The 21,002-nt window shown below is 46.2% G+C and overlaps 1 protein-coding gene across 1 annotated transcript; it reads right to left on the bottom strand.

The window, feature by feature from the left end:
* Positions 1–1,222: 1,222 nt before the first annotated feature.
* On the bottom strand, positions 1,223–19,542 carry LOC310829907 (uncharacterized protein). The gene is made up of 5 exons (XM_083708937.1): positions 19,377–19,542; positions 14,737–14,794; positions 13,567–13,660; positions 5,316–10,657; positions 1,223–1,367 (listed from the first exon to the last, which is right to left on the bottom strand). Exons 1-5 carry the CDS (start codon positions 19,390–19,392, stop codon positions 1,274–1,276), a joined length of 5,604 nt encoding a protein of 1,867 aa, XP_083565063.1. The 5' UTR covers positions 19,393–19,542; the 3' UTR covers positions 1,223–1,273.
* Positions 19,543–21,002: the final 1,460 nt, after the last annotated feature.

The following is a 21,002-nucleotide window of genomic DNA, read 5'->3' as shown; positions in this document are numbered from 1 at the left end:
TGCTGAATAATACACCAGAGTTAGTAGGTCATACAGCGGGTGGCGTTGTGGTCTAAACCACTGAGCCTCTTGGGCTTGCCAATTGGAAGGTCAGCGGTTTGAATCCCCATGATGGGGTGAGCTCCCGTTGCTCTGTCCCAGCTTCTGCCAACCTAGCAGTTTGAAAACATGCCAGTGCAAGTAGATAAATAAGTACCACTGAGGTGGGGAAGTAAACAGTGTTTCCGTGCGCTCTGGCTTCTGTCACAGTGTCCCGTTGTGCCAGAAGCGGTTTAGTCCTGCTGGCCACATGACCTGGAAAGCTGTCTGTGGACAAATGCCAGCTCCCTCGTCCTGAAAGCGAGATGAGTGCCACAACCCCATAGTCGCCTTTGACTGGACTTAACCGTCCAGGAGTCCTTTACCTTTACCTTTTACCCTGTGTTTCCTATGTGGTATTTCCTGTTGTGAGATTGTAAAATGTGTTTCCCATTGTGGCATTGTATGCTGTTCAGAGAGGCCTGACCTCCCCTCCGTCAATCAAACAAATCCTCATTTTCCTGCACACATTTTCTCAAACAGGCATTGTCCGTATGCACTGGCTCAGTAAGAAGAAGAGTTTGGATTTGATATCCCACTTTATCACTACCCAAAGGTGTCTCAAAGTGGCAAACAATCTCCTTTCCCTTCCTCCCACACAACAAACACTCTGTGAGGTGAGTGGGGCTGAGAGACTTCAGAGAAGTGTGACTGGCCCAAGGTCACCCAGCAGCTGCATGTGGAGGAGCGGGGAATCGAACCCAGTTCACCAGATTATGAGTCCACCGCTCTGAACCACTACACCACACATATTAACAAATCCTGTATAGGTCCCACCTTACTATAGTCACTCTAGTATGCTATGTGCAGTGACACGGGTGGTGCTGTGGTCTAAACCGCTGGGTACATTCTGAGAGTCTACATCTGTTGTCACTAACTGGCCTTTCCCCATGCTGTTGAATCCATGACTAAAATATTTGAAGTGGGATTACAGGGGTGTTGACTTACAGTTGCATTACAGACAAAACACGCACACGCATGGACTGTGTGCCATCCCACAGCCTTTCTGCAACTAAAATGTGCACCAGTTGTTCCTGTATTTCCCCCTAATGACGGCTTTGCTGCACCTCTCCTTGCTCACGCCCCTTTGCACGCTTATGCCTGCTTCTGTGTTTGCTCACCCACCTACAGAAATAGCCGTTGGTTATGTTTCTGGTATTTCGCAATCTTTTATTTCTGTAAATTCAAGAATTCACTATTTCTTTTCATTGCTAGTTTGACGCTTTGGAGACATCTTTACGTGTAAGTGCACGGACACTGGTGCCGCTCGCTTCGGTCCCCTTGGTACCCTGGAACACAAGAAAAGGGAACATTAGGAAGGGTTTTCGGATGCAGGTAACCATTTTGAGGGCAGCCCCTTTGCGTGGTGAACAGTCACAATTCGTTCAGCCCTATGTTGTTTTCTGGCCAAAACGGGCTCTGCTTGTTTTTGAAAGAATATGAAGACCCCCCCAAACCTATTTTGCACCAGCATGTATGATGGAGTATTAAAATAGTTGGGGAAAGAATCATAGAACTGTAGAGTCGAAAGAGACTCTGAGGCTCATCTGGTCCAATCGACTGCAAAGCAGTTGTGCCATACAGGGAATGAACCTGCAACCCTGGAGTTATCAGCACCATGTTCTAACCAACTGAGCTATCCAGGCTCATTTCTCAGAGACAGGAATGGAATACATGAACACAGCATAAACGGTGATCTCTCTTTCAATTCTCACCTTCAATTCTCTGGTGGTTGTGGGGGTTGGGGAGAGACTAATGGGATGGATCCACATGAAGCTACACTTTGGTCCCAATGAAATGATTTTATTTATTTATTACATTTCTACACCGTCATCCAAAGATCACAGGGCAGTTTACAATATACCGTGTTTTTTGCTCTATAAGACTTACTTTTTCCCTCCTAAAAAGTAAGGGGAAATGTGTGTGCGTCTTATGGAGTGAATGCAGGCTGCGCAGCTATCCCAGAAGCCAGAACAGCAAGAGGGATTGCTGCTTTCGCTGCACAGCAATCCCTCTTGTTGTTCTGGCTTCTGAGATTCAGAATATTTTTTTTCTTGTTTTCCTCCTCCAAAAACTAGGTGTGTCTTGTGGTCTGGTGCGTCTTATAGAGCGAAAAATGCAGTAAAAACAATTCTGTACCAACCTATCAGCATTTATTTACCAAAGCCAGGCTAAATGTATTTCCTCTGGAAGTGCTAAATGGTAGGCTGAGAGGCAACCCTTATCCAAACAGGCTTTGTTTATGTTCTCAGGACATCGATTGCATGAAGCATATCTTACTGCAATTGTGGGCAGTATGGGCAAGCAGGGACGTGGGTGGTGCTGTGGGTTAAACCACAGAGCCTAGGACTTGCCGATCACTAGGTTGGCGGTTCGAATCCCCGTGATGGGGTGAGCTCCCGTTGCTCGGTCCCTGCTCCTGCCAACCTAGCTATTCGAAAGCATGTCAAAGTGCAAGTAGATAAATAGGTACCGCTCTGGCGGGAAGGTAAACGGCGTTTCCGTGCGCTGTACTGGTTCACCAGAAGTGGCTTAGTCATGCTGGCCACATGACTCAGAAGCTGTACGCCGGCTTCCTCAGCCAATAAAGCGAGATGAGCGCCGCAAACCCAGAGTCGGCCATGACTGGACCTAATGATCAGGGGTCCCTTTATCTTTACCTTTTATGGGCAAGCAAGGGATCAAACCCCTACAGGCAAATCTGCCGGGAAAATCTGAAGCCTCCCATATTAAATATCTTTTGGGTGACAGGTCTAATGATATTACGCTGGCCGTGGCAAAGTTTCTTTCGGAAGTCAAAAGAAACAAAGAGCATCAAGCTCGAAACAAAACACAATGACCGCCCCAGTTTCTCTCTCTTTTGTGGTTGGCTGTCTTAACTGTACAGTGGTGCCCCATAAGACGAACGCCTCACAAGACAGAAGACCCGCTAGACGAAAGGGTTTTCCGTTTTGGAGGCGCTTCGCAAAACGAATTTCCCTATGGGCTTGCTTCACAAGACGAAATGTCTTGCGAGTTCCTGCTGGTTTTTTCCCCTTTTTCCCCCTTTTCCTAAGCCGCTAAGCCGCTTATCAGCTGATCTGCTGAAAGCCGCTAAACCGCTAATAGCGCTAATCCGCTAAGCTGTCAATGGGCTTGCTTCGCAAGACGAAAAAACCGCTATACGAAGAGCCTCACGGAACGGATTAATTTCGTCTTGCGAGGCACCACTGTATTTTGTTCTGAAATTGTTCTATGGGTCTTTGGACCGCAATAAAGATTTATTTATTATTATACCAAAACACGAAACTGCATTGCATACTAACAAACAAAACAGGAACAACCCCCTACTCCACCCGCACACAGTGTAAAAGGCTGTAGATTGTTTAATAAGCCAAAGGCCTGGGAGAAGGGGAATGCTTTTTCTTGGGACTTAAAGATATGTAATGAAGGCAACAGGCGAGTCTTCCCGTGGAAAGCATTCTACAAATGGGGAGCCACGGCAGAAAAGGCCTGTTCTCATGTTGCCACCCTCTGGACCTCTCATGTAGGAGGCTCACAAAGAAAGACCTCGGATTATTATTGCAGGGTGCAGGTTGGTTCCTACGGGGAAAGGCGGTCCTTGAGGTACTGCGGTCCTGAACCATTTAAGGGTTTATAGGTCAGAACCAGCACTTTGAATTGGGCCTGGAAACTAATTGGCAGCCAGTGCGGTCAGACCAGGACCGGTGTAAAATGATCAGACCGTCTTGTCCCGGTGAGCAACCTATAGCTGCTGAATTTTGCACCATCTGAAGTTAAGAACCTGTTGATTTCAGTGGGAACTAAATGCGACTCACTTAATCTGGATCCATCCAATTGCCTTATAAGGGAAGCCTCCACACTAGCAGTTTAGTCTGGAATGAACATAATAAAACACTCAGTTTTTATGGGGAATCCAGACAGTGTCATTCATTGTCAACTCATTGTATTCCTACTAAGTCCTCCTGAGCTTTCCTGAGTTTCTGTGTCTATAAGTTTCCTGTTCAGATTTCATTGCTTTCTGTCTACTCACAGGACAACCTATCTAAAGGGGGGGGGGGCACTTCCACACTAGCTGTTAGCATATTGGCAGTATCCCAGGCACAAATTTCTGCTTGACTTGTACAACTCCCAGTTTTCATCCACTGTTAATGCATTTTTTTTATTTTAAAAAAATCAGGTGAGACCTGCTAGGGCCAGCAGAGATGCAAAAACTTTGCTGTTTCAAAGCAGAACTCTTAAGTTTTTGACATTTCTTGGCGGGGTGCTCTATTTACCCCACGGCCAGAGGAGCAAGGCGACACTTCCGGCGGGATCCCCACGAGAGCCCCGCAAAATTACACAGAGGCCTTGCACAATCTCACAGGGCTCTTGCAAGATCTCGCCGGATCCTGGAAGCCGCTGATGTGCGACCCCAGAAAGGGGGAAGGAGGGAAGGGGGCAGAGGCGCACAACATGTGCACAGTGCAGCGCGTTGCTGTTTTGCCTCAGTCGGTGATATGGGACAGACCTGCCTGTGTGCACAAGTCCCCCTCAGCAATTAATCAGGCAAGAAGGCAACCATGTGCTGCCGGGTAAATCCCTGCAATGCCCACGGAGAGGAGCTATGCTTTGCCTACCTCCCTGTCTGTGCCTGCTCATTTTGGAGCTAGGTTGCTCTGCCACTTTCGCCGGGACAGGGATCCCCACGGAAGCCGGCGCCTACGTGGGGACGCCTGGTTGCACCCTCTCAGAATTTTGTGCCCAGGGCCACGGCCCCTCTGGCTACGCCACTGAGGCTTGCTTTAAAACCTCTCCCCAATGCTCCAGCTTTGTATGTACTGTGGTACCTCAGGTTACGTACTTAATTCGTTCCAGAGGACCGTTCTTAACCTGAAACTGTTCTTAACCTGGAGCACCACTTTAGCTAATGGGGCCTCCTGCTGCTGCTGACCGCCGGAGCACGATTTCTGTTCTCATCCTGAAGCAAAGTTCTTAACCCGCAGTACTATTTCTGGGTTAGTGGAGTCTGTAACCTGAAGTGTATGTAACCTAAAGCGTATGTAACCTGAGGCACCACTGTACAGGGAGCAATTAACATAGGGAGCCCACCTTCCGCTTCAAATGGTGCAGCCCAGTGGCAGGTTTCTACTCATGTGCTTTAGCTGTCAACCTCTGAAGCTGAGGTTGACCGCAAAACGGGAATGAAAACCATCACAGCACAGTAAAGCTACAGCAGAGCAGTATTCGTCTCCTACCTTTTGGCTGCCACGTGATCACGCAAAATTGGGGCCCTTTCTTTCACATGGAGGTCTTGAAAAGAAGTCTGGACTTGGGCCTCTGCAAATATGCGAGATGCACGCCATTTCTTCCCCCGGGGTATTTCGACAAACGAGGTCTGGACCTGGGCTTCAGCAAACGCAGGAGCTTTCGACTTTTTCGGCACTTTAGAAACTTGTTTTGGTTTCTTCCCTTCGGGTTTCGTCGCCTCTGCAATTTCCACCTGGCTGTCTTCCAGCTTTGGGAATAAAGGTAAATCCTCGAGGTGAAGCTGAAGTTGGTCAGTTTGCTTTTGAACCTCGGCCTCCTCTCGTGTGGTCCATAATTCCAGCAGTGTTTTTTCCATCGAAGCTCTTTTCTGCTCTGCGAGGTCAGAGTGCTGCTCCTCTGCATACAGCGATGCAGGTGAGGGTGGTCGGACTGGGCTGAGAATTTCTGATGCGGCAGGAGATGCAGGAGTGTATGACGGGACAGGAGAAACAGGAGGGTGGGAGGAAGCTGGAGTGGCAGCAGGGCGATAGAGGGCAGGAGAGACAGCAGTGCGAGAGTGGGAGGGAGAGGCAGTGCGAGAGAGGGCAGGAGAGACAGCAGTGCGAGAGTGGGCGGGAGAGACAGTGGTGCGAGAGTGGGCGGGAGAGACAGCAGTGCGAGAGCGGGCAGGAGAGACAGCAGTGCGAGAGTGGGCAGGAGAGACAGTGCGAGAGAGGGCAGGAGAGACAGCAGTGCGAGAGTGGACAGGAGAGACAACGGTGCGAGAGAGGGCAGGAGAAACAGCAGTGCGAGAGAGGGCGGGAGAGACAGCAGTTTGTGATGGAACAGGGCTCAAAGATGTGTGTGATGAGACAGGAGTTACAACTTTGGCACTTGCCAAGCTGGTCTTTGAAGACTGCTCCTGCGCTATGGGTAATTCTTCTGGTGTCTGCATATCAGGCTGGGAGGTCTGGTCCTTGCTGTCACTTGGTGATGGGGGAAGTGACTTTGGAACATCCACTGGCTTCCTCGTCTCGGGCATTTCAGGTAAGGAAGTTGGCTCCTTAGGTTCAATTGGGGGAGGAAATTCAGGAGCTGTATCTACTGAGTCAGGCATGGGTGACTGTATTGGGCTTTCAGCTTGTGATGGGAGAAGCACCTCCTTGGTGCGTTGTGGCAAATCTGCCAGGGAACTTTGCATCTCAGCGTCAGCTCGCTCTTTTTTCCGCCATATGTCAGAGAAGGAGGTTTGCACCTGGTTGTCAGTTCTGCCTGGAGGATGAGCCTCTTTTATCTCAATCACAGCTGGCTCAATTGGGCTTTCAGACTGTGGTAGGAGGGGCACTACCTTGGTGACCTGTGGCAAATCTCCCAGAGAACTTTGTATTTCAGCATCCGCTCGTTCTTTTTCCAGCCATGTGTCAGAGAAGGAGGTTTGCACCTGGTTGTCCATTCTGGTCGGAGGACGAGCCTCCCTTATCTCAACCACAGCTGGCTCAGTTGGGGTTTCAGACTGTGGCAAATTTCCCAGGGAACTTTGTATTTCAGCATCCGCTTGTTCTTTTTTCCGCCATGTGTCAGAGAAGGAGGTTTGCACCTGGTTGTCCATTCTGGTCGGAGGACGAGCCTCTTTTATCTCAACCACAGCTGGCTCAGTTGGGCTTTCAGGCTGTGGTAGGAGGGGCACCACCTTGGTGACTTGTGGCAAATCTGCTAAGGAACTTTGCATCTTAGCATCCGCTCGTTCTTTTTTCCGCCATATGTCAGAGAAGGAGGTTTGCACCTGGTTGTCCATTCTGGCTGGAGGAGCAGCTTCATTTATCTCAACCTCAGGTGGCTCAGTTGGGCTTTCAGGCTGTGGTATGAGGGGCACCACCTTGGTGACTTGTGGCAAATCTGCCAGGGAACTTTGCATCTTAGCATCCGCTCGTTCTTTTTTCCGCCATATGTCAGAGAAGGAGGTTTGCACCTGGTTGTCAATTCTGCAATCCTGAGCAGCCTCTTTTATCTCAACCTCAGGTGGCTCAGTTGGGCTTTCAGGCTGTGGTATGAGGGGCACCACCTTGGTGACTTGTGGCAAATCTGCCAGGGAACTTTGCATCTTAGCATCCGCTCGTTCTTTTTTCCGCCATATATCAGAGAAGGAGGTTTGCACCTGGTTGTCTATTCTGCCTGGAGGACGAGCCTCTTTTATCTCAAGCTCAGGTGGCTCAGTTGGGCTTTCAGGCTGTGGTAGGAGAGGCACCACCTTGGTGACTTGTGGCAAATCTGCCAGGGAACTTTGCATCTCAGCATCCACTCGTTCTTTTTTCCGCCATATGTCAGAGAAGGAGGTTTGCACCTGGTTTTCCATTCTTGCTGGAGGAGGAGCCTCCTTTATCTCAAGCTCAGCTGGCTCAAGTGGGCTTTCAGACTGTGGTGGGAGAAGAGGCACAACCTTGTTGCCCTGTGGCAAATCTGCCAGGGAACTTTGCATCTCAGCATCCACTCGTTCTTTCTTCCACCACCTGTCAGAGAAGGAGGTTTGCACCTGGTTGTCAATTCTGCCTGGTAGAGGAGCCTCTTCCATCTCAAGCATAGGTGGCTCAATTGGGCTTTCAGACTGTGGTGGAAGAAAAGTTTCTTCCATGGGTTCTGGCACATCTATCCAAGAAGTTTGCTTCTGAGCATTATGGAGTTCTTTTGCCTTCCAAATGTCAAGGAGAGAGGTTTGCATCTGAGCATCCAGTAGGGCTGGTGGAGGAGACTGTTCTTCCTCAGGCATGAAGTAGTCAGATGGGCTTTCAGACTGTGGTGAGAGAAAAGGATCTTCCACATCTGTTGGGAAATCCATCCAAGAAGTTTGGATCTGGGCATCATGGAGCTGTTTTGCCTTCCATATGTCAAGAAGGGAGGTTTGTGACTGGATGTCCTTTTGTGATGAGGGGAAAGCTTCTGATTCTTCCTCGTCAAATTCCAGTGAAGTTTGCTGTTGAACATCAGAATGCAAGCGTGATGAACGCCACGAGCTCCCCGCAGGTATTTCAACATTTGAGGTTTGCACCTCAGCATTGGTTGGTTGCGCCAGAGGAGGCTCTTTTTGTGCCTCTAGAAAATCAGAGATGGAGCGTTGTGCCTGAGTACCAGTTCCCACTTCAAAGTCACTTTGTAATGGGGGGAAATACGTTCCTTCAGGATCCGTTAAGTCCGTCTCAGATGCCTTCTGCTGCATGTAGTCTTTTGATTTCCCCAGATCAAGAAAAGATGTCTGCACCAGCTTGTCAACCTGTTCAGTGGGAGAAGGCCTGATTCCTTGCTGTAGAATTTTGTCTACTGAAGTCTGTGTTTCAATATCCATTTGTTCCTTTGCTTTCCAAAAGTCAAAATCTGATGTTTGTGCATGGCTATCAACTAGTAATCCATGAGGGAACTCCTCTGTTTCGGCTTCATCGAAGCCGCAAGTCTGGTTCTGGGCTTCAGCTAACTCTCTTGCTCGCCATATTTCAAGCAAGGATGTTTGGGTCTGGTTGGCCTTCTGCACTTGGGGAAAGGATTCCGCTTTTTCCACGGGTACTTTAAGCCCTGAAGTCTGCACCTGAGCTTCGGTTTGCAAACGTGATTCACGCCACTTGTTTCCATATGGTATTTCAACATGCGATGTTTGTACCTCACTGTCAATTGTTGGCGTCCAAAGAGGCTCTTTTTGAGAGGCTGATGTCTGAACTTCTGGGAGTTCATGATACCATTTACGGATCTGAGCTTCCATCACCTGTGGGGTAATAAGGTACTCCTTCCCTTCTGTTAAAAGTTCCTGATTATCATCCCCACCCTCAATCAATGACAAAGAAGAGTACTTTTGAAAATCAGTGTCTGATACCTTCTTCTGGGGTTCAGCATGTGACATGGAAGCGTAGCTTTGGAAATCACTGTCCAATATCTTCTCCGGAGTTTTTGCAAATGATGCAGAATGGGACTTTGGGAAATCAGTGTCTGAGGTCCTCTCCTGGGGTTTGATATATGACGCAGAAGAGGACTTTCGGAAGAGAGTGTCTGTTGACCTATCTGACAAAAGTTTATTGATGAGTTCTACCTCAGATGTTTGTATCTGGGCCTCCTTGGTTGTTGACTTGGGAGAAAGCAACCTTGCCAGTTCATAATCTGAGGTTCTAAGCACTTGTGCCGAAGATGGACGCTTCTTCAGCAGCAGCTCATCACTTAAGATCTGGCCTTGGACCTCGGAGTTTGACCAAGAAGAAGCCTTCCTCAGTAATTCAGGACTTGAAGTTTGCATGTGGGGTTCACCTACTGACAGGGAGGAAGCTTTCTTTAGTAACTCGGCACGGGAAGCTGATTCCATGCTCTGAATCCGGGATAGCAAAGAAAGCTTCTTTAGCAGTTCAATGGTGGAGGTTTGCACCTGTGCATCAGATCGTGGCTGTAATGTATGCCATTGCTTCCACTGCCGAAGCAATGTCTCAGATGTCTGCATAGCTCTTTCAGCCCGTTCAGATGGCAGAGGTGCCTCTTCTATAGAAAAAAGGGATTCCACTTCTCCTGCTGTCTCCTCGCCTTTTCCTAACCCAAGCATTGGCCGTTGTTCTGTCATCGAAGCAAAGGACGTTTGCACCTGGGCCGCAGTATTTAACCGCGCAGAACGCCAGTCGTTGCCAGGCGGTATTTCCACAGGTAAAGTTTGTACCCCAGTATCAATGTATACGGGATATATCGCGCTTTGTTCTATCACTGATGACTGGGGCGATAGCTTACTCTGGGGCTCAGAAGAAGATGCATACTCTCTTTCTGACATGTAGTCCGAAAACGAAGTCTGCAGCTGAATGTCGATTTCCGAAGGAACTCTTATGTCAAGATGTGAGGTCTGCACCTGGGCCTCAGATAACATGGGCAGAGAGGGAAACTTCTCTAACAACTCTAGATAGGAAGAAGAGGACAGGGCAGATCCTGCAAAAGATGCCACAGACCTCCTTTCTGGCAACGAGCTGAACGAGGTTTGGGCATGCATCTCCTTTTCTCCAGGTAACGAAAGCAAGGATGTTTGCACCTGAGCTTCCGCCTCTCTTGGCAATTCCATAAATGAAGTTTGCACTTGAGCGTCATTTTCTACCGGGGTTGGAGACCGCAGGGAGAGAAATGAAGTTTGCGCCTGGGCCTCCCTTCCTCTTGGTAGGCTCGAAAACGAGGTTTGGACCTGAACGTCTGCCTCGGATGACGTCTCTATCTCTGGAATGAGTATAGCTGTCCTCGAGGTTTGCTGCTCTACTTCTTTGTGTAATCGAGACCACCTCCACCTATTTCCTTCTGGGATATCCACTTTTGAAGTTTGTATCTCATTCTCAACATACAAGCCATCTTCCTGTTTGGGGAAAGAAATAGTATGTATGTATGTATGACCACCGACACCTTACATTCAAAATAAGAGTTGACTTACGAAGTTAAAGAGACACCCTTTTTGCTGATAGGCAGACAGGGGTCTGGGCCCTTAACCAGATGCATTATTTGAAAGCCCTTAGGATGGGTGAGAGCAGGGAAGAACATAATGTGAGAAATTGGCAGCCCAACCTGACAGATGCATATTCTTGCTAGTTAGCATCAGAAGGGGCTAAGTCCGCAGAGCTGTATTGCGGATAGGTAGATAGACCATAGAAAAACAATTGGTAGAGAGGACTCTGTGTGATGCCATTTCCTCTTCCTCTCCTGGAGAGGAAGGAGCATATATCACTTCCTGTTCCTCTCACTCTGCCTTTGACCAGAGTTGGATGCTCTGAAACTGACACATGCCTGAAGCTGGTTATACTGTAATATTTTGCCTGCATAGTTTTTACTGATGGAACCAATGCATGATTATAAAGTTAATCTTACTTTTACACTTATTTTACAAGTTGTTGCCTGATTTTTTTTAAAAAAATATATTTGGTTTTTCAAGTTAAAATTTCACAGAGATATATCAAACATGAATCATAAAAACAAGATTCCAAGGAATCTCCTGGACTTCCGTCCTCCCCTTTGTGGGTCCTATTATAAATCATTTCCCCCTGCATCTTTTATTATGATCCAAATCTTTTACATCTTCACTGTGTCCAGAATTCGCCCTTAAACTACAAGTGATATTCCTATCCTACAGTGGTCTTTTAAGATAAATTATAAATTTTCCCCATTCCATATTAAAATTTTGATCTTCCTGATTTCTGATTCTTCCGGTCATTTTAGCCATTTCAGTATAGTCCATCACCTTCATCTGCCATTCTTCTCTAGTAGGAAATTTATCTTCTTTCCATCTCTGGAAAGTTGTTGCCTGGTTCTTAATTAAGCAGGGTAAGAGGAGGGAAGCCAGCTTACTTCATAAAGGTAAAGGGACCCCTGACCATTAGGTCCACTCTGGGCTTGCGGTGCCCATCTTGCTTACTGGCCGAGGGAGCCAGCGTACAGCTTCCGGGTCATGTGGCCAGCATGACTAAGCCACTTCTGGCGAACCAGAGCAGCACACAGAAACGCCGTTTACCTTCCCGCCGGAGCAGTACCTATTTATCTACTTGCACTTTGACATGCTTTTGTACTGCTAGGTTGGCAGGAGCTGGGACTGAGCAATGGGAGCTCACCCCGTTGCGGGGATTCGAACCGCCGACTTTCTGATCGGCAAGTCCTAGGCTCTGTGGTTTAACCCACAGTGCCACCCACATCCTGGACTCAAAACAAGGTTTTACAGCCTAATTCCTATGCTTTTACTTTTACTGCCAAGGATGGGACTTGGAAACTCTGTTGAACCCACACATGTGGGAGCCTGGAGGGATAAATTGCAATTAATATATCCTCTCCTTGTTAGGATTGCCCTACTCGCATGTAGGACCCTGGCAGAAACACATGCCCAACTGGCATGTTCTCTCCCTCCTGGTCGATCGTTCGGGAGCTTCAAAAGCTTTCTCCAAACCGAACAGCACAGCGACTGATACCAAGAGGCATTAGCAAGCTTAGGGATCCTGCAGAGTATCTGCAGTTCGCGTAGCAGACTCAATAGCTCAGCATTTTGGCTAATCTACTTTTTTTTACATATAATACACTTGGAGCATTCTGACTTAGCTCCTTCCTCTTTCTCATCAGACAGCAAAGAGAAAGAAACAAAGGACAATAGTCCTACATTCTGGAACACAGTAGTACAAAACATCCTGTCTCCGTCACTTCCCACACTGTGGAATGAAAACATACACCGTCCTGTGTTCGAGAACAATCCCATGACTGCAAGCACGGAGCAAGAATCCTAACACTCCTACCCATAGCACACATAAATGCTACTATTCTTTTTACGCTGCACTGAACTGGTGATTTAGCAACCAAAAAGAGCTAAGCAGTCGTGTCAGTTCTGAGCATATGCACACTATAGGTATTCCCTCTGCCTGAGAAATCCTCTCTAGCTTCAGCCTTCATCCTCTACAACCCACTGTATGCTTTGCGGAAAGCCATGACAATTAACCAGGCCTAAAACTGATGCAGTGGGAGAAAATTATATGAATATGATATGTCAGTGGTACCTAACACAGAGTAAAGGGGCAAAAATGTATAAATCTAAATAAAATAAGTGTTGGAAATGTAAAAGACCATATATTTATCATATGTGGTGGTCTTGTAGTAAGGTTAAAGCTTACTGGTAAATGATATATAATGAATTGAAAAAGATGTTTAAAATAACATTTGTTTAAAAACAAAACAAAAAAACACCCAGAAGCCTTCCTTTAGGGAATTATAGGGACAGAACTACCCAAGCTGTATAGATATTTATTCATGTATGCGACTACAGCGGCAAGAACGTTCCTTGCTCAAAAATGGAAAGAAGAAGAAATCCCAAATAAGAAGTATGGGTACAAAAACTTGTGGGATATGCAGAAATGGCAAAACTTACCAGAAAAATAAGAAATCCAGATAACAAACTTTTTATAAAAGAATGGAAATGGTTTATTGGATATTTGCAAATAAACTGTAAACAGATAAGAACATCGGCAGGATTCTTGCAATAACCTGCAGTTTTATAATACAGTGTCATTGTGGGCAGGTGGGGAATCAATACTGTGTCACCTCCACAAATGAGACCATGAGCACACAATCTCAAAGGTACCAGAAGATGCCTTGCTGTTTGGCCACCACAAATTAACACACCTCCCTCAAATGTGTTGGTATGAAAGACTATATCTGTATACCACCTGAAACAAATGTTCTCTAAGCAGTCCATCTGAATTAGGGATGGCAATATAATGAAGATATAGAATAAATTACCGGGTCCTGGCCTGGCTCTATCTCTGAGGGGTCTGGTTCTGACGGGTCTAGCTCTGAGGGAGGCTTGAATTGCTCAGACGAAGCAATGTTAAGGCTGAAAGACACAAGGCAACAAATAATTTCAGGGCTTGTAGGACAGACAGTGATAGTAACCAAAACTTTAATATGTATTAACGGATGTGAAAATGTTTTCTTAAAGTGGGGGATAAGAGGGGATGTCCCAGTCAGAACAATTTCGTCCATAAATGCAGGCCACCCAGAATTCCTCCAACTTGCCCTATGGTCCTGATGACTCCCAGCAACACAGCTGGCCATCACTGGTGGAAAACCTACTATGTCTCTCTCTTATAAATGTAACTTCAACTTGTGCTAGGGAACCCAATCTGATTGCTAGTGTTCTTGTCTGCTATTGCAGACACACAACGCACCACACTGAGGGCCTCTGTTTTACTGGGCAGTATTTGCATTTTTTAGGTTGCACAAGCAGGTGTCACAATGCAGATTAACACTTGCCTCAAATAAGTCACCTCCTTCAAGCATGCATTGTTCAGCTCCATTGTTCTCACCTGGGGTGAATAGTTTATGCAAAATATATGCAACTGGGTGACTTGCTCTTCAACAAGCTCTCCATACCCTACAGTTTTAACTTGCAAGCAGTTTGATGAAACCCATATAATGGGTTGGTACATTCACTAAATTCCTGTTCTGTATCAATGAGACATACATCTCATGCCTGGGCCAAACACCCAAAGGGCGTACATGAAAGTGGCACAAAGGATTAAGTTATAAATAATAGGTAAAAATTGATGTGAAAAGAGGAGAAAAATTGGAGACATAATTGGTTGAAACATATAATTACAAATGAGGCTTGGAAGAGGGTCAGAATTTGCTGAACTTGATTGGGTAAAGGGGAACACAAAAAAGGGAGATGTGAGGAAGTCAAGAAAGAGGGTTATAGAATTGAAGTTGAAAATTGGATTTCATCTTTGTTTCTTTCTTAAATGTTTTTATTGTCTTTTATATATATATATATATATCTGCTTTTGTTGTATTCTTGTCTCACGTATGTTTCTGTTTTCTAAAATCTCAATAAATATCTATTTAAAAAACAAAAACAAAGGGCGTACATGGTTCCCTTGCGTTCACTAAGAAAAGGGAGGTGTAGCTCACCATGTTGAAGACTGCGTTTCCGGTGGGCCAGTACAACAGAAAAATTTTCTCCAGCCTCCTATAAAAACAGACAGAAGTAAAAATAAGCTTTAGCCTGTGTTTCTCACAGGAATCCATCCTCAAAACCAGATAGGAACATATGATGTCCCTAGAATCTGCCAAGGCTATAATAAAAACTAGGTTGTGGGATATTGAACACCAGGAACTTACAGTAGCAGCAGATAAAACATGCTCCCCTCTTTATTTTCAACTTTCTTGGGCTCATGAAACTAACCATAATTACCTTGAATTTTTGCTTAACCCTCAAGAAAGAAGGGCATTTTCGCTGGCCAGGTTTAATTCAAATCCATCAAACCTCCTGTGGGGAAGGTTCTCACGCAGGGTGGAAGGAGAACAAACTTGTCCATGTGAAGACCGCCTGGTGGAAACCCTTACACCTATGGTTCTCAATTGTAAACTGATCTCCGCCAGCAATTTCTAGATCAATTTCTAGTTTCTGTATGTATGTGTATGAGCCTGATGACCCCTGAAAAGGAGAAGATATAAAGTAAAAACAAATAACTTCCTATAAAATTCAGGCCCTTCATAACACAAGTACATTTGGGCTTCGTAGGCTAGATTACTAGCTGAATCTGCAGTTAATTAGCTGAACCCTCAAGTTAGAAACCTCAAGCAATTTCTAGATCAACTCTGGTATCCCCAAATGGAAACCAGAGTTAGAGGTCATACATTTTCTATTACTGGGGAATGATCAGGAGCTTACCAAGTTAGTGGCTAAATATCTCTAAATACACTGCAGACATCTGATCTCCCTGGAGACCAAGAGATGTGACGATAGACTGCTCTGCCTCCTCCTTTCTTTTAGCAAAGGTTTTGTGCCACTGGGGAAGGGGTAATTCTGTATTGATTTGTTTTGGATGATCGTATGTGATGCCAATAAAAGGTTTATTAATTAATTAAAATGAAAAACCTACTGGATCAGGCCAAGGGCCCATCTACTCCTGCATCCTCTTGTCATAGTGTCCAACAAGATGCCTACGAGAAGAAGCCTGCAAGCATCACTTGAGCGCAACAGTCCCCTCCCCTCCTACGATTTCCCCAAAACTGGAATTCAGCCTCTGAAAGTGAAGGTAGATCATCGCCATCAGCTTTAGCAGCTACTGATAAGCCTTATCCTCCATGTACCGTATTTTTCGCTCTATAGGACACACTTTTCCCCCTCCAAAAATGAAGGGGGAAAGTGTGTGCGTCCTATGGGGCGAATGCAGGCTTCAGGAACTATCCGCAAGCTTGCGGAGCCTGGCGGGTGTTCCCACCGGGCTCCAAAGGCTTGCGGATAGCAACCTGCAGCCCGAAGCTGTTCTAGCTTCGGGATGGCTGCGCAAAGCCTCCACGGAGGCTTGAAAGGCTGTCCCCAAAGCTGCGCTCCAAAGGCTTCAGGGATCTTTGAGGTTGGCAGTGGGGGAAAGCAGCGCTTCCCCCCACCGCCAGCCCCACAAGCTTGGGGGGCAACGGCAAGGCTGCGTGCAGCCTTTGCGCTGTTCCCCGACCTGCTCTTGAACGCACCTTGTTTTTGAGGGGGAGAACAAGGGGGGGGAAATTCCTGTTCTCCCCCTTCTATGGTCCGGTGCGTCCTATAGAGCGAAAAAATACAGCATTTGTCTAATCCTAATGTTTTTAGCCATCCAAGTTGGTGCCCACTACTGTGTTCCATAGTTTAACTGTGCATGTCCCGGAGGCAGAGAGAGGTTTTCTCTCTCCTCCTCTTAAAAACCTTTTTAAAAGGAAGGGTAAATAGCAGTGCTGGTTGTGCTTCAGTCAGATTGCAACCCAACCGTAGGTCAGGAACACAGGGTAGGTGAATACCAAAGAACAACGGGTTGTGCAGGGAAAGGGAGCAAGCACACAAGAGAAATATCCCATGTACACAGAATGTTTTCAATGGCTAGTAGTGGTTGGGGCAGAGGGAGAAAACTGTACAGTGGTACCTCAGGTTAAGTACTTATTTCGTTCCGGAGGTCCGTTCTTAACCTGAAACTGTTTTTAACCTGAAGCACCACTTTAGCTAATGGGGCCTCCCGCTGCTGCCGCGCCGCCAGAGCCCGATTTCTGTTCTTATCCTGAAGCAAAGTTCTTAACCTGAAGCACTATTTCGTTATTAGCGGAGTGTGTAACCTGAAGCGTATTTAACCACTGTATCAGAATGGTTTTTGGTTCAGGTGTATTAAAAATCCACACAGAGACCTTCAAATTCCAAAACAAACGTTTACATTCCGTGCAACTAGAGAGACTCAAGAATATAAGACAGCCCTGTAAATATACGTTCTTTTCATTGTTCAAGAAGTTTGTGACAAAGTTTTAGAGTTGCTTATGAATCTTTTAAAGTATGGAACACAAACTTTGTAGCTGATTCTAAAAATTATGTATCTGTGGCCATAATACAATTTTTATAGAGTCAAAAGAAACATATTTATTTGTCCTTTGGTTGTTCCTTTCGTTAAAAGAAACATAAAACTAACTCTTCACTAACACGTGGATATAGACAATAGTGATAGAGAATGTCATCAAATCTGTTTTAACAGAAAAAGAGAGAACATTAAAGTGAATCAGTGTGAATGTTTTCCTATGTTTGGGAAGAAATAACAACCTCAAATGACTAGCACAGCTTCCTTGTGGGTCTATAAGCAATACTCAAGTGTAACGTAGAACAAATCTTCTTGGGAAATGTTATAGAGCTCTAAAAATCAATATTTTTTACCTACTAGAATACAACAGATTTTACTTAATTGTAGTCCAAGGGGAAATAATTCAGGGTACCAACATACTGTAAACTCAGCTTTTATTTTCCAGGAAATTCTTCTTTCAGGTCACTTCGAGATGACGCGTTTACTAAGCATTCAATCATTCTTATAGACATTTCCAAGGAGATTATGTGACAGTCATTATTATTGAGCATTTACTCAGATTATTTTTTTTTGAGTCGAAGAATATAATGTCAAGCAATCATCATCCTTTACTATCCTTGTTGTGCAAAGTCTGGGTGCTTCTTTTTGGGGGGTGTGGAGAAGAGGTGGGGAAACAAGTTTGTTTCACAACCCGAATTTCCCTGTAGTGAGGGTCTGGATTAAGTGAGATTCAATCATGCCTATTAGAGTCTTCAAATGTTGAAGGACATGTGGGTCCAGAATTGGCCTCCACAGTCACTTACGGACTCGTTGTTAAAACTGTGTTTATGGAAGACAATCTTACTCGGCTACGAGGGATTGTCGAAGAAAAAGAATCCAGGAGCACACTAAACTCCCTTTATAGGTCTCCGAGTCCCAATCCATATACAGTGGTACCTCGGTTTATGAACTTAATCCGTTCTGGAAGTCCGTTCTTAAACCAAAACCGTTCTTAAACTGAGGCGCACTTTCCCTAATGAGGCCTCCCGCTGCCGGTACCCTAACACTGTTCGGCTTCCATTCTTAGACCAAGGTAAAGTTTGCAATCCGGGACACTACTTCTGGTTTTACGGAGTTTGTCAACCAAATCGTTCATAAACAGGGCTGTTCTTAAACCGAGGTACCACTGTAGAAGGTAAAACAGCATCAACCATACACAATAAGAAGCAGCAACAGGCTGGGTTGAACCCCAAGATTTGCAGAAGTAGAAAAAAAATCCCTTTGAGGAGGTCCCCCCAAAACCCCAAAGAGAACTATGTGTGCTTGGGGATCATGGGATGCCGATTTGACTGTTGGAAGGGCGGGGGGGGGGGACCAGAGAATGGGAGAGAACAAGAGAGAGCAGGAGAGGTGCAGAGGCACTCAAGGCAGCAACATTTTATTGCAGGTCTCACTTCTTAAAACCTACTTCAGCCGGCTACAGATGATGGGAGTTGTAGTCCAACAAACTGTGGCATGGCGCTGTGGTCTAAACCACAGAGCCTAGGGCTTGCCGATCAGAAGGTCGGCAGTTCGAATCCCCGTGACGGGGTGAGCTCCCGTTGCTCGGTCCCTGCTCCTGCCAACCTAGCAGTTCGAAAGCACATCAAAGTGCAAGTAGATAAATAGGTACCACTCCGGCAGGAAGGTAAACGCCGGTTCCGTGCGCTGCTCTGGTTTGCCAGAAGTGGCTTAGTCATGCTGGCCACATGACCCAGAAGCTGTACACCGGCTCCCTCGGCCAATAAAGCGAGATGAGCACCGCAACCCCAGAGTCGGCCATGACAGGACCCAACGGTCAGGTGTCCCTTTACCTAACCTGTGGCCACCCGAAGTTCAGAAAGAGATACAGTGGTACCTCGGGTTAAGTACTTAATTTGTTCCGGAGGTCCGTTCTTAACCTGAAACTGTTCTTAACCTGAAGCACCACTTTAACTTAAACTACTGCACAGCCAGAGCACGATTTCTGTTCTCACCCTGAAGCAAAGTTCTTAACCCAAGGTACTATTTCTGGGTTAGCGGAGTCTGTAAACTGAAGCATCTGTAACCTGAAGCGTCTGTAATCCGAGGTACCACTGTACTCAGGATTTCACATGGTTTCTGCAGAGGTAGATTTCCTCTGAATATGGAGGCTCTCCACCTGTATCCTTCACAGGGCAATAACCCCCGACAGCTTTAACCCTAACATCCCTCCCCCCTCCATTGAAAGACGCTCACCTCTTTTCTTCCCCATGTTTTGCACACCCAGTGTAGCCCCGCATGCAGTTGTTAACTCGGCAGCAGCCGGGCGTTGCTTGCTGCCGGCTCCCCCTTGGGCCCGACACTGAGCGCGCCCAGCATCCCGCCGCTCCAGCCAGGAGACGGTTCTCTGAGCGACGGCGGGCGTGACGTCACCCAGAGGCTTTTTGACGTCACGCAGGCAGGATTCCGCTGTTGCGCCCCGTCCTCCTCCTCCTCCTCCTCCTCGCAACTCAGCGCAGCGAAAAGGGGCTGCTTCCCGTGGCGGATCCAGCCCCGTCGAAGAACGTGCGCTTTAGCAGCGCTCGCGTCCAGCAATTGCGGTGCAAACTTTGGTGGGGGAGAGACGGAAATCGAAGCCAGCTCCAGTTCACAATTCGGTTTGGCAAGGATTTCAACTGGATTCAAGTTCGTGTGTCTGATCGCAGTCCTCCCCCATCCACCTCCCTTACCTGGGAAGGACTAGATCCTGGCATCTTCGGATAAAAAGCAGTATAAACGTTGAAACAAACAAATAAATATGCCTCCCTGTGTCTGAATTTCCGAATCCTAGTCTTGCAGAGTTGGGACCCGCGAGTCATGCAGGAATGAATCTGCCCTCAAGCGTCCCTGACAGGTGACCTGCTTAAAAACCTCCAGTGAGATTTCACTTTAATGGGATTTAACTTCCGAGTGCGCAAACCTACGATTGCGCTTTCGGTTGCTTTGGCAAGGCAGCCTTGCGGACGCACAAACACACTAGAGAGGACTAAGCAAATTCATGGACGGACACAAAAACACACCAGAGAGAGCTAAGCAAATTCATGGCGAGGAGAGCGCTATGGATAGCTACTTGTGCTCAGATCCTATTGGTGCGTTTTCCCCTTGGGGCATCTGGTGGGTGGCCTTTGGCCTCATCCAGCAAAGCTTTTCTTATATTCTTTTTTTTTAAAGAATATTTATCAAGGTTTCCGAATTAATACAAAAACAAAAAAGCACAAAAAATAACAAAAATACAAAAATGCAAAATTAAAAACGATTAAAACAAATACAATTTCCATTACTTGTTTCCATTAACTTGTTTCCCAGACCTCCTCTCACCCCCTTTTGTATTCCAGTTCAATTTATTAGCTCAGCAAATCCTTATTATAACTTATTATAACTTATTTCTCAACCTTTACAATACAACTGATAACCACTTAATTTCTGTCCAACATCATTCTAATATCCATTAATTTTACAATGCCTCTGCAGATAGTCTTTAAATTTCTTCCAGTCTTCTTCCGCCGACTCTTTTCCCTGGTCTCGGATTCTGCCGGTCATTTCTGCTAGTCCCATATAGTCTATCACCTTCATCTGCCATTCTTCCAGAGTGGGTAAATCTTGTGTCTTCCAGTACTTCACAATGAGTATTCTTGCTGCTGTTGTTGCATACATAAAAAATGTTCTGTCTTTCTTTGGCACCAATTGGCCGACCATGCCCAGGAGAAAGGCCTCTGGTTTCTTCAGGAAGGTATATTTAAATACCTTTTTTCAGTTCGTTATAGATCAGCTTTTCTTATATTCTTGTACGTTTCCGAGCACAATTCAAAGTGTTGGCACTGACCTTTAAAGCCCTAAACGGCT

Source organism: Podarcis gaigeae, assembly GCF_964106915.1.
Source record: "Podarcis gaigeae genome assembly, chromosome: 13".
Lineage (NCBI taxonomy): Eukaryota > Metazoa > Chordata > Lepidosauria > Squamata > Lacertidae > Podarcis > Podarcis gaigeae.
This window is presented reverse-complemented; position numbering and strand designations above follow the sequence as displayed.